Source organism: Panthera leo, chromosome D1 (genome assembly GCF_018350215.1).
Source record: "Panthera leo isolate Ple1 chromosome D1, P.leo_Ple1_pat1.1, whole genome shotgun sequence".
NCBI classification, from domain to species: domain Eukaryota; kingdom Metazoa; phylum Chordata; class Mammalia; order Carnivora; family Felidae; genus Panthera; species Panthera leo.
The window spans coordinates 107,731,168-107,744,809 of record NC_056688.1 but is presented as its reverse complement, the minus strand read 5'-3'; the positions used below and the strand labels follow the sequence as shown (position 1 = coordinate 107,744,809).

Sequence of the window (13,642 nt, the reverse complement as noted above, 5' to 3'; positions counted from 1 at the left end):
GCTCAGCTTGGGTGGGGGTGGCGTGGGGGCAGTGGCCCTGCCTCAGGCGACCTTCACACAACCCCCTGGAACCCGGAGTCCCCCGGTCCCCCTTCTCCCAGACACCCAGCGTCCTCTGCTAGCTACATGTCTCCTGTTCGGGGCACCCTGACCCTTGGCCCCTTGCCCCTGTTGCCCCGATATATGACCTCGCTACCCGAGTGCAGACCCCTGCGCCCCCCACGTAAGGCCACCGTGGAAACTTGACCAGAGGTCATCCAGCCGGTGGTTTGCAGTCTTTGGGCAAATGTCTGAAAGAGAAACCAAGCTGCTTGGACGAAGGCGGGGTCTCCTGGCACCTGTTCCCCCCGCCCCCCCCCCCTCCGACAGCCTTCCTTGGCTTCTTCAAGGAGCCCTGACTGAGGCTGAAATCTGCACCCCCCCCCCCCGCCCCCAATCCATAACCCAGGAAAAGGACCCAGATCAGGGCAACCTCTTAGCCAAAGTCACAGCCCAACGGCTCCAGTCAAACGGCAGGCCTCTCAAGGCCACACTGCCTGCTGCATCTTGCCTCTGACCCTGTGAAAGGCAGAGACGGGCACCAAAGACCCCAGTGGGCGAGGCCTGGAACAAGTGGGTCAGCGCAGGGCTGCGAAGGAGCCAGGCTGGGCCTGGCCTGGCCCTTGCGGAGCTCCGCTCCGCTCTCCCTGCCCGTCTCCCTTCTCCTCCCCTGGCCCCCAAAATAGCTCCCTGAGCCGCGCGGCCAAGACCCTCCCATCGCAGGGGGAGGCGGGGCAAGCTCCCCAGAGCCAGGCTTTAAAACCCCAGGCAGCTGGGGATCTCCACTCCCTGGCTGGAGGCACTGCTGAGGCCACCCGTCAGTCCGGCCCGCCCTCCTGCAGCCATGTCCCGGCCCTTGTCAGACCAGGAGAAAAGGAAGCAAATCAGCGTGCGTGGCCTGGCCGGCGTGGAGAATGTGACCGAGCTGAAGAAGAACTTCAACCGGCACCTGCATTTCACACTTGTGAAAGACCGCAATGTGGCCACCCCGAGAGACTACTACTTTGCGCTGGCCCACACCGTCCGCGACCACCTCGTGGGCCGCTGGATCCGCACGCAGCAGCACTACTACGAGAAGGACCCCAAGGTGCCGCTTGGGGCATCCTGGGTGGGCAGTGGGCTGGGGGCCCCAGCCGGGGACCGGGAGAGCTCCACCAAGCGGCAGCCCTTCCAGGGGTCTGGCTTTTCTGCAGCAGCGGGTTCCTGACGTTGGAGGGTCGGGAACGGCGGGCGCCATTGCCAAGTGCGATGGGGTGCTGGGGCGATCCAGGCAGTGAGACCCGGGGCAGGGGCCAGGCCGGGTGGCGCGGGTCAGGCGGGCTGGGGGCAAAGGCCTAGCGCTCACTCAGAGAGGGGAGGGGCTTCCGGTGGTCAGGGAGACCCCTGCGGGGGGTCAGGGCCGACCTGAAATGGAAGGGTGGGTCATTACACGTGAGTGTGGTGGTGCTGGTGCGAGGCTGGGGCAGCTGGGGTGGTGGTGGCGGGATCAAGTGTCTTTGGGGTCATGGTAAATGTCAGCAACCTGATACTCCTGGGCAGGGGAGGGGGAGGGGCAGGCGAGTGGGGCAGGGAGGGGGCCCAGGAAACCGGGAGACCCAGCATCCTGGATTCTAGTGCCTCTCTGTCCCCCTTCCTGGGGCTGAGGCTTGAGGATCAAGGGGACCTGGGCCCTGCAAGGACGGAAGGGGGCCGACTCTAGCCGTGAGTCCGTGTGTGTGTGACCTTGAGTAAATGACTGGTTTCTCTAAGGCACCTTAGCCTTCCCCCCTCTTGGGGAGCACTTGGGGGGGGGGGCTTCTCTGCTCCCCGATTCCCCGCTGGGCTGTTGGGAGGCTTGTGGGCGCTGGAAGACCTGCCCTCGGCGCCTCAGTCCCTGAGGTAGATATGGCAGCCCCCTTTTCCAGATGAGGAAACGGAAGCTAAGAGAACAAAAGTGATGTGTCCAAAGTCAGAGGAAAGGCTGGACCGGAACCCTCCCGATGGGTCCTGAAGCCTGTGGTGGGGCGAAGAATAAACAGGGACAGGGCTGGCACGTGCCAGGCCCCCCGGAGTGGGACAGGAGGTGTGAGAGGCGCTGGCTAGACGCCGGAGGGCTGACCCCTCCCCGACCCATCTGTCTCTCCGGGCAGAGGATCTACTACCTGTCTCTGGAGTTCTACATGGGACGGACGCTACAGAACACCATGGTGAACCTGGCCTTGGAGAACGCCTGTGACGAAGCCACCTACCAGGTGTGCAGGGGGACGGGAGCGGGGTGAGCCTGAGATACTGGGGGACTCACCTGCTGGCCCTCGGCCTTGACCACTGCCACCCCTCCCCCCACCCCTCCAGCTGGGTCTGGACATGGAGGAGCTGGAGGAGATCGAGGAGGACGCGGGGCTGGGCAACGGGGGCCTGGGTCGGCTGGCCGGTGAGTGGGTAGGGTGGCAGGGGTGGGGCGGGCGGAAGGGTTCCTGTGTGCCGGGTCCCTGACACCCACCTCCCCGGAACCCCCTAGCATGCTTTCTGGACTCCATGGCAACGCTGGGCCTGGCTGCCTACGGCTACGGGATCCGCTATGAGTTTGGGATTTTTAACCAGAAGATCTGTGGGGGCTGGCAGGTGAGCAGCCTCGGGCCCTGGCCTTGCGGGGCCCCAGGCACGATGGAGCGGACCCCCCCCCCCTTGGGTCATCCACCTCCGGGTAGACCCAGAACCAGCCTCAGCCTTGAGAGAAGGCATCCTTGTCCCTTCCCCCTGGCCCCAAAGCCTGCTGGTCACTGCTGGAACAGGTGGCCCACACCTGTGGCACCTCTCAGACTCCCATGCACAAACCATGTCCCGTGGGATATGCCACCAGACCGGGGGTGGGCGCCACCCCAGGGCTCTTAGTTTACACTCCGTAGAGGGCCCAGCAGGGCCACTGCTCCTGCCCTACCCACTGCCTCCCGTGGTGTGAGCCTGGGTCTGACGCTGCCTTCCTTTCTCCCCTGACCTGCCTTGGACTCAGATGGAGGAGGCCGATGACTGGCTTCGCTACGGAAACCCCTGGGAGAAGGCCCGACCCGAGTTCACGCTGCCTGTGCACTTCTATGGCCGAGTGGAGCACACCAGCCAGGGGGCCAAGTGGGTGGACACACAGGTAAGGGTGAAGCCAGGGAGTGGGGGGAGCCCCCAGTGAGGGGGAAGCAGGGAGGAAGAGGCTCTGGAAGAAAACAGGGAGATACGGGGAGAGAGCCTGGAGACTACCGGACCCAGTGCTATTTACAATGAAGGGCACTGAGGCTCAGAGAGGTTAAGTGATTTACTCGAGGTCACACAGCTTGGGTCAGGAGAGGCTGGAGACAGGGTCACAGAAGAGCCAAGCCAAGCACAGGGCCCAGGGGGAGGAGAGAGGCTGCCGTGCTCCACCAGTGCCCTTCTCCCGACCTGGCTCCTTTCCACCCCACAAGACTCATCCCAGAATAATCACGGTGACTTGACTCCCCCCAGAAAGGGAGACAATTAAAACCTTGAGAGAGGAACTGACTTGTCCAAGGTCACACAACAAGTGAGAGGGAGCCTGAAGCCAAACCAGGTGTCTGAACCTCAGCTCAGTCAGCTCTCTTGCCGTGGCTGTAGGTCATAGGCCTCCAGACGGCTGCACAGAAACCTCTAGGCTTTCAGAATGGGCCATTTGTCGGGCTGTCATTTATGATAAGATTCAGTAGGGGCTCTGGCTGCCCCCTAGCTCTGTGCTCTCGGGCCAGTCCCTTCCCTCTCGGAGCTGCACCTTCCACTCTTTTCCAGTCAGGGGCTAAGCTGCTTCGGTGTTGGGGAGAAAGGGCGCCGGGCCTTGGAGAAGTGCTTATGCCCCCAGCCCCGTGGTAGCGGGCAGCTGTTGGCAGCAATGATCGCCATTTGCTAATTGTGGGAGGTGGGACCAGCATTAGTCACTGCTAATTAGCCCGGTGGTCAACCAGGCATATGCCCTTCGGATGGACTTGACATCTGTGTCCCCTTCAGCCAGGCCCCGGGGCCCCCCAGCCCTCTGATGAGTCCAGAGTATCTTCTAGATTGTGCTCGGGCCAGACGGGCCCGCTCATCCCCATCACTGTAGAGTGGCCCCCAACGGAGCCCCGCCTTGGGCTCCAGACTCATCACTGCCCCCTGTAATCCTCTCAGGCAGCCGGGCAAGGTGGGGTGGGGGGTGGGTGGGGAGACCCTGGGGGGCCCTCTCTCTATGGATGAGGCCCAGAGAGGTTGAGAGGTTCGCTCACGGTTACCCAGAGTGGGCAGTAGAACCTGGAGCTGGGGGGTTGGTGCAGGGTAGAGACAAAGGCAGGAGTTGTGGCTCTCGGGGGCCCCCCAAGTCACGTGGCAGATACCCAGCTCCTGCCACCACGTCTGACACGCCTGCAGGTGGTATTGGCCATGCCTTACGACACTCCTGTGCCTGGCTACCGTAACAACATTGTCAACACCATGCGCCTGTGGTCGGCCAAGGCCCCCAATGACTTCAACCTCAAGGACTGTGAGTTCAGCCGCCTGCCCGCACCCCTGCCTGCCCCGGCCTGTGCTCAGCCTGGGCCCGACACTGTCCCCGCTTTCACCCCTCAGTCAACGTCGGTGGCTACATCCAGGCTGTGCTGGACCGAAACCTGGCGGAGAACATCTCTCGCGTCCTGTACCCCAACGACAACGTATGTCACCTCCTGGGCTGGGGGCGGGAAACCTGAAAGCCTAGGAGAGGGCAGAAAACGGGGAGGGACAGCCTCTGGCGCCCTAGTGACACCCAGGACATATCCTTTGTTTTTTTAAGTTTATTTATTTATTTTTTAGTAATCTCTACACCCCCAACGTGGGGCTCGGACTCACGACCCTGAGATCAAGGGTCACATCTCTTCTAACTGAGTCAGCCGGGTGCTCCGCAGCACCCAGGACGTATTGTTGGCTCCTGTCGTGTCCTATTCCCCACCCCCGCCCCCCAAGTACTTTTGGTTCTTTAAGAGGACACCTAAGTCCTAGGGGCAGCGAGTTGGGGCAGGGCACTTTGGGGGACCTGTTCCCTGGCGATGCCGACAATACTCCGGGTCCTCGAATGCCCCCGTCCTCACACCATCCCCTCCACTACCTGGTGGGTGAAAATCCCCTGAGTCATGGAGGCGGGGGCTGTTCAGGGCGCAAGGGGCTTGGTGTGGGCAGGAGTCTCCCGGCCACGCTGTGGCACCGTCAGAACCCCCCACCCCCCACCCCCTTGACTCAGCCCTGCCTTGAACTGTCCCCAGTTCTTTGAGGGGAAGGAGCTGCGGTTGAAGCAGGAGTACTTTGTGGTGGCCGCCACCCTCCAGGACATCATCCGCCGCTTCAAGTCCTCCAAGTTCGGCTGCCGTGACCCCGTGCGCACGAGCTTCGACGCCTTTCCGGATAAGGTGCCAGGCCCCAGGGAGGGCCCCCCTCTACACCTCCCGTGATGCATGCCATCGCCTCTCCCCTCCAGCCTCAGCCTGCCCCCTCACGTTGTAGATGAGGAAGTGGGGGCTGGGGGTGTGTGTGAGGGTGGCCTGTTCGGGATCCTCAATCGACGGGCACCTAACCTGGGAACTTCCCTCCCCCTCCTGCCCACCGCTGCCCCCACGAGGGCCGCCACACCCAGCTCCAGCCTGGAACCACGTGGAGGGGGCTCTGAAGGGGCAAAGGACGGCGACCATAGCCTTGGTTTGGATCCCAGCCTGACTCCCAACCCCCTCCCCACAGGTGGCCATCCAGCTGAATGATACCCATCCTTCCTTGGCCATCCCCGAGCTCATGAGGATACTGGTGGATCTGGAGAGGCTGGACTGGGACAAGGTGGGCTCCGGGACCCTCCACCCCTGCCTGAGCCTCTCTGTCTCAGGGCTGCCTTTCCCGCGGGGTCTGGGAAGTAGAAATCCGTGAGGGCAGCCCGCACAGAGCAGACAGCAGCGTAAGGCCCCGAGGACGAGTGTCCTAGAACCTGTCCCCCAGTGACAGGGCCCAGGCTCCTGGCCGCACTCTGTGTGTGGGGAGCCATAGGGCTCAGGCCCCGGGGTCCCTGACGGCCCCCCCTCCTGTTCATCAGGCCTGGGACGTGACGGTCAGGACCTGTGCCTACACCAACCACACGGTACTGCCCGAGGCCCTGGAACGCTGGCCCGTGCATCTGATTGAGACGCTGCTGCCTCGACATCTCCAGATCATCTACGAGATCAATCAGCGCTTCCTTAATGTGAGTGGAGGAGGCCTGGGCTGGAGGGTGCAGGGCTGTGGGTAGAGTGCTGGGGGTACGGGGCTGGGGACCTCGGCTCTGGAGGCCCCGGCGTCTGAGCTCTGGGCTCTCCCTGCTCAGCGGGTGGCAGCCGTCTTCCCCGGGGACGTGGACCGGCTGCGGCGCATGTCGCTTGTGGAGGAGGGCGCAGTGAAACGCATCAACATGGCCCATCTCTGCATCGCCGGGTCGCATGCCGTCAATGGCGTGGCCCGCATCCACTCGGAGATCCTCAAGAAGACCATGTGAGACCCGCTCCCCAGGCCCCGCCCCCCTCTGGCCGCGCCCATCCCACCCCCCCTCACCACCTGACCCCAGCTGGCCCTTTCCACAGGTAGCACAGCTTTTTTTAATTTTTTCTTTTAACGTTTTATTTATTTATTTATTTTTTTTTTTTTTTTTAAATTTTTTTTTTCTTTTCAATGTTTTTTATTTATTTTTGGGACAGAGAGAGACAGAGCATGAACGGGGGAGGGGCAGAGAGAGAGGGAGACACAGAATCGGAAACAGGCTCCAGGCTCCGAGCCATCAGCCCAGAGCCCGACGCGGGGCTCGAACTCACGGACCGCGAGATCGTGACCTGGCTGAAATCGGAGGCTTAACCGACTGCGCCACCCAGGCGCCCCTAACGTTTTATTTATTTTTGAGACAGAGAGAGACAGAGCATGAATGGGGGAGGGTCAGAGAGAGGGAGACACAGAATCTGAAACAGGCTCTGGGCTCTGAGCTGTCAGCACAGGGGCCCGATGCGGGGCTCGAACTCACGGACCGCGAGATCGTGACCTGAGCCGAAGTCGGCGCTCAACCGACTGAGCCACCCAGGCGCCCCTTATGAGCATTATGGCCCTGATGTCCAGTACAGTCCCGTCCCCAAATGATCTCCTCTCACATACAGCCACCCCCTCATCCCCAGGACCCTCTCAGCAAGAAACCAGGGTAGGGCCCCCAGGAGGAGACCTTCGTCCCGCAGGGGTGGGTAGTGACCCTCCAACCCCATCCTGCAGCTTCAAGGACTTCTACGAGCTGGAGCCACATAAATTCCAGAATAAGACCAATGGCATCACCCCTCGTCGCTGGCTAGTCCTGTGTAACCCTGGGCTGGCAGAGGTCATTGCTGAGGTGAGAGGTCACTGTGTGGCCAGTAGGGGTGAACACGGGTCGCTACAGGGACCAGCTGTGCATGGACACGTAGGTGGGCCACTGCAGGGGGCCCGGTGGAGGGCCGAAATCCATCCTGCGCTGCGTTCCCCTAGCTTTGCATGTGCCTGGAGGAGGGGGACCGTTTTCTTGTTTGCATGAGGATGCTCTGTGGGCTAATGGAGGCCTGGCTATGGAGGTCAGCCTCGGAGAGGGTCAGGACAGGTCACATCTGAAGTGAGACTGACAGGAGCAGAGATTGTGAGCAGGGCGTCAAGGTCACTGTCAGAGGAAAAGGCCAGGAGAAAGGCCTGCTGGGGTCCCGTGAGGTCAGCCATCAGAGCCCGAGGTCCAGCGGGAAGATGGTGGTGCCCACACCACGCCCCAGCGGGGAGGCTGGCGAAGGAGGGGTTGTCTGCAGGGGGCGAGGCCTGGCTGACGCCAGAAAGGGACCTTTCTGTGCGGGAGGCTGGAGGAGGGGTGTAGGCCTGACCGACAGCCACCGCCCCACAGCGCATCGGGGAGGACTACATCTCCGACCTGGACCAGCTGCGCAAGCTGCTCTCGTACGTGGACGATGAAGCCTTTATCCGGGATGTGGCCAAAGTGAAGCAGGTACGGAGTGTGGCGACCTGGAGCACTGGTGCCAGGGCGGGAGGGAGCACGCTGGAGGCGCCAGCCCCCGGGCCCGGCTCGGGGATGGCCCGCGGGGCCTGTCTCCCCCGCAGCCTCGGGCCTGGTAGACGTTGCCTGGAGTCCAAGGTGACAGGGCATCAGCTGACCGCACTGGAAGAGTGCTGGCATTGATTAGCGATGTCTGCCCTGGCGCACGCGGGGATAAAGGTGGCGAGCGAGCCTTCTGTCCGCTCCCTTTCTGGGAAAGAAATGACACTGTGGGATCTCGTGAGGCTGAGGCCCGTTGGTGAAGCTCTCCCCCCGTCCTCCCTGCCTTCAGGAAAACAAGTTAAAGTTCGCCGCGTACCTGGAGAGGGAGTACAAAGTCCATATCAACCCCAACTCGCTCTTCGACGTCCAGGTGAAGCGAATTCATGAATATAAACGCCAGCTCCTCAACTGCCTCCACGTCATCACCCTGTACAACCGTGAGTGGCAGGGGTGCCCTCTGTCTCTTGGCGCTCCCCTCTGCGTACACCCCCCCCCCCGCCCCCCCGCCGCCGTGCACCACGCACCACGTATCTCCTAGTCAACGTCTCCTTTGGCCTCGGGACAGCTCTTGGGGCATGGACTTACCCCCATTTCATAGACAGGCAAACTGAGGCTCGGAGAGGGGAAAGTGACAGACCGGAAGTCACATAGCAAGCGGTTGCCCAAATCAGGCCTACTGTCTAGGGCCCTGGTGGATAGGTGTCGTCAGGAGGCCAAACCTGGCCCGCTGATCTCTGTTTCTCCACAGGCATCAAGCAGGAACCCAATAGGTTCGTTGTGCCCCGAACTGTGATGATTGGAGGGAAGGTGAGGAGCCAGGCCGCAGACCGCGGCCCTGATCCTTTGACAGCCGGGTTGAGGTCAGCCTGGCTGGGTTGCAGGATAAGGGTAGGGGGCCAGGCTGTGGAGCTGACCCCAGACTGTGCTCCCACAGGCTGCCCCTGGATACCACATGGCTAAGATGATCATCAAACTCATCACAGCCATTGGGGATGTGGTTAACCACGACCCAGTGGTAGGAGACCGCCTCCGTGTGATCTTCCTGGAGAACTACCGAGTCTCGCTGGCCGAGAAAGGTGGGGTGCCGCCAGAGGGACGCTTTGATTAGTTCAGTTCCAGGAAGGGGTGTTGGTCACCTGTTCCTGGGGTACTTGCATTTGGAAGAAGAATCTGGACAGGACAATGCTCAGATCATGAGGATGTCCCCCCACCCCCACCCCGATGGCGGTGGGGGCTTCGGGCAGTACAGGGTGAAATTATAGGGAAGATTTGCCCTTCGAATCGTGCACACAGTGGGGCAGGGGTGGGGAGAGAGTGCAGTCCAGGTTTAGACCTCAGATGGTCAACGACCACCAAGCAGTGGGGTGGAGTGGGGTGGAGGGGCTGGCGGTGGGAGGGAGATTCAGCTGGTGACTGTGGGAGGGTTGGGGTGGAGGGGGGCTCTGACTCTGGCTATACCTCGGGCCAGCCTAACTCCACAGTCCCCAGCTGGGGTGGGACCTTCCCTGGAGCTGAGTGTGTCCCCTGCTGCCGCCCCACAGTGATCCCAGCTGCTGACCTCTCCGAGCAGATCTCCACTGCAGGCACTGAGGCCTCAGGCACCGGCAACATGAAGTTCATGCTCAATGGGGCTCTGACCATTGGCACCATGGACGGGGCCAACGTGGAAATGGCGGAAGAGGCGGGAGAAGAGAACTTCTTCATCTTTGGCATGCGGGTGGAGGACGTGGAAAAGCTTGACCAGAGAGGGTATGGGGGTCAGGGGCTCCAAAGTTCACAGTCCATGGGCAGGAGGCACCGAGGAGGTGTGGCTACTGGAGGGTAGGGCTTGGGAGCAAGGGGCATACCTGGAAAGGCCGGCCCAGGCTGCACAAGGTCTCAGTTATGGCCATTAGGGTTCCGGAGAACTTTTGAGATGACTTACAACAAATGAGGTTAACGGCATGGGAAAAGAAAGAAGGAACACAACACTGAAGGAAAAGGAGCAGAAAATGATGTCAATCGTAGGCTATGATATTATTTATTGCTGGAATTTCTGGAAGTAAAATTGAATTCTTAGCTCCCTGGCAGGCATGGCAAAAGGGGAAAGATGAGGACAGTAAATACAGCTGTGCTTGTGGCCAGAAATGCAGTTCTTCAAAGTACATATTAGATTTCTTAAAATTTATTACAAAATTTTTTTTCTTATCATACAAGCAATATGTGCTCCTTAATTGGAAAAATATGAAACCACAAAGAATAAAATAACAGTCATTCATAATTTAATCACCTGTTTTTACTTTTTTAATGTTTATTTTATTTGTTTTGAGAGAGAGAGAGAGAGAGAGAGCGAGGGAGCAGGGAAGGGGCAGAGAGAGGGAGAGAGAATCCCAAGCAAGCTCGGTGCTGACAGTGCAGAGCTCAACGTGGGGCTCGAACTCACGGACTGTGAGATCATGACCTGAGCCCAAATCAAGAGGCAGATGCTTCATCGACTGAGCCATTCAGGTGCCCCTCATCACCCATTCTTAAAGCCATAGTCCTTCTTCTTTTCTTTTCTTTTTTTAAATTTTTTAATGTTTATTTATTTTTGAGACAGAGAGAGACAGGTACGAGTGGGGGTTGGGCAGAGAGACAGGGAAACACAGAATCCGAAGCAGGCTCCAGGCTCTGAGCTGTCAGCACAGAGCCCGACATGGGGCTCGAACCCACAAACCGGGAGATCATGACCTGAGCCGAAGCTGGACGTTCAACCGACTGAGCCACCCGGGTGCCCCACTGTAGTCCTATCTCTACGTGTATCACTATGCGTGTGTATATATGTAGGGTTTTGAAAGTTGGGACTAACACGTGTACAATTTTGAAGGCTGATGTCAGCACTGGTGAGGCATTTTCCATGTTACTAAATAGTCTTTAAACTATTTAAAAATGTTTGTATAGGGTTCCATCGTATGGACATGCTGTAATTTATCCAGTTCCATACTGTTGGACATCAAGGTTGATTTCTGCTGTTTCTTAGTGTAAATATCACTGCGATCCCATCCTTTTATTATCTAGGCCCACATCTTTATTTCCTGAAGATAATTATTAGGAGGAGATACATTTCTGAGTCAAAAAAGTATGAGACCGGGGCGCCTGGGTGGCTCAGTCGGTTGAACGTCCAGCTTCAGCTCAGGTCAAGATCTCAGGGTTCGTGGGTTCGAGCCCCGCGTTGGGCTCTGTGCTGACAACTCAGCGCCCGGAGCCTGCTTCAGATTCTGCGTCTCCCTCTCTCTCTGCTTCTCCCCCCTTGCACTCTGTCTGTCTCTCTCTCTTAAAAATAAATACACATTAAAAAAATTTTTTAATTAAAAAAAAAAAGTATGAGACCTTCTTCTCCTCCTCCCTTCTTCTTCAAGTATGAGCTCTTAAGGCTTTTGATGCCTGTTGCCAAATTGCTTTCCAGAAAGTTGGTAGCGGCTCACACTCCCACCACCTGCTTCTGAGAGCTGGCATTAAATATTGAAAGGAGATTTCTCCTGTGGGGCTTGACTAGGAAGTTCAGACTTTATCCTTTGGATAGGAGGGAGACAGGACTTGTTTTGAGCCAGATTCCAACACATTCAGAGGCAGGCTCCAGGAGGACAATTTTGGGTGTCAGGTGGAGGCCGGCCTGCAGGTGGGGGCCCAGCGTGGAGGCCGCCGCGCCGTGATGCGAGGAGAATGGCCCGCACTGCCAGTGCTGGGGGTGGGGGGTGAGGGGACAGTGTTGAGGAGTCGCCCTTGGTTGCCGGTTGGAAGTGGGGAGGCCAGGAAAGAGAGGAGACTGGCCTCGGGGAGGGTTTTGAACCCAGGTGGCTGAGGGGTGGTTGGACTGCTTCAGAAAGCGGCGCACGGGAAGAGAGCTGGCGCCAGGCCAGCGATGGGCTCGGTTGGACGGTCCGAGTTGAAGGACGGTCCGAGGACATGCCTGGGGCTTCCTCCTGGGGCCCGAAGGCGGACGGACTTGGGAGAGGGAGCGAGAAAAGCATTTAGGAAGGAAACGCACCGGTTAGGAGACGTGGTGGTGTATGGGAGGGAAAAAAGAACACTTGGTTTGGGGCCTTTGGCTCAGACATTTACCTTTTTGCCGTCTCCAGGCCTCACCTACACAAGGGGGATGAAAAGCTGAGCAGAGAAGGGAGAGGGTCCTCCAGAGGGGTGCAGCAGCTCCAGGGAGGGCAGCCGCAGGCTGGGGCCTGGGTTTTGGCCCCGAGGCTTAGGACTTTTCGGATTTTCTCTGGAGGAGGAGCCAGGAACTCCTGGCCACAGTGCTGACTGTTCTTCCCCCACAGGTACAACGCCCAGGAGTACTACGACCGAATTCCGGAGCTTCGGCATATCATTGAGCAGCTGAGCAGTGGTTTCTTCTCCCCCAAACAGCCAGACCTGTTCAAGGACATTGTCAACATGCTTATGCACCATGACCGGTGAGCTGGTTGGCCAGGGAGCCGTGCAGGTGGGGCTGCTGGGCTGAACTGGGCTCAGGTGCCGTGTGTGGGGAGGCTGGGTAGGGGTCCTGGGCAATTGGGGCCAGGCTCTTCTGGAAGCAGTTTCCCTCTCCTGGCCCTCGCACACCATCAGGACAGGACGGGCTTGGCCCTTGATCTCATGGAGCTTCCTGCCTCTCTGTTCCCTTCCAGGTTTAAAGTCTTTGCAGATTATGAAGATTACATTAAGTGCCAGGAGAAAGTCAGTGCTTTGTACAAGGTGAGGGGCCCTGCGCCAGGGGTTGGCGAGGCTTTGGTGGCCCTGGATGGGATGGGGTGGAAGCTGGGGACCCCACCGGCAGAATGAACCCAGAGCTCTCTTTTGGCTTGTAGAATCCAAGAGAGTGGACACGAATGGTGATCCGGAACATAGCCACATCAGGCAAGTTCTCCAGTGACCGAACTATTGCCCAGTATGCCCGGGAGATCTGGGGCGTCGATCCTTCACGCAAGCGCCTGCCGGCCCCTGATGAGACCATCTGAGCCTCCAGACCAGACCCCAAACTGGCCCCTGAGTTTGTTTGCACTCCCTTGGGCCAGCCCCAGGTCCCCACCCAGAGGGGGGATACTGGAGTTCGTCCTCTCAGCCTTTTCCTGGAACCTCCCATTTTCCCCCAGTCTCAAGGTCCCAGTGTCCAGTGTGACTAAGGACACTTCTCCCATCCTGTCCTCGGGCTCCCTGCCCCCTCCTATTTAAGGGTCTGACCAACTGCACCCACTCTTCAATAAATTGATTCTCCTTGGGAACCTCCTTACTCCTCTGTCTGTTGGGAAATATTTTTAGCTCTGGGCAGGCACCGCGGCAGCTGCGCAGTCACCGCGCTTTGCCCCCACAACCGGCAGGTGCGTCCCCTCCGAAGGAGGGGGCAGCCCATGGGGGCGGGACCCGAGACTCTCCAGCCTCCTTTCAGGCGTCACCCTCCACGCCTCTCTTCCCAGTGCTGTGTCCATACTAGGTCAGCGGCCTGCCAAGCTGGCCGGGGGCGGGGCGTCCTCTTGGGTGGGGCCCACAGGGGCTGGGAGTCGGGACTTGGGCCGAGGCCTCTAGGACTACCGAGGGTCCACACTG

The 13,642-nt window shown here is 59.4% G+C and overlaps 1 protein-coding gene across 1 annotated transcript; it reads left to right on the top strand.

Annotated features, from left to right (window-relative positions):
- Positions 1 to 462: 462 nt before the first annotated feature.
- PYGM (glycogen phosphorylase, muscle associated) lies at positions 463 to 13,328 on the top strand. Its single transcript, XM_042904554.1, has 20 exons — positions 463 to 1,126; positions 2,169 to 2,270; positions 2,371 to 2,449; positions 2,537 to 2,640; positions 3,029 to 3,160; positions 4,420 to 4,531; positions 4,618 to 4,700; positions 5,286 to 5,429; positions 5,755 to 5,847; positions 6,098 to 6,244; positions 6,365 to 6,528; positions 7,288 to 7,402; positions 7,934 to 8,035; positions 8,376 to 8,523; positions 8,835 to 8,893; positions 9,021 to 9,162; positions 9,628 to 9,835; positions 12,379 to 12,513; positions 12,727 to 12,793; positions 12,907 to 13,328. Exons 1-20 carry the CDS (start codon positions 884 to 886, stop codon positions 13,054 to 13,056), a joined length of 2,529 nt encoding a protein of 842 aa, XP_042760488.1. The 5' UTR covers positions 463 to 883; the 3' UTR covers positions 13,057 to 13,328.
- Positions 13,329 to 13,642: the final 314 nt, after the last annotated feature.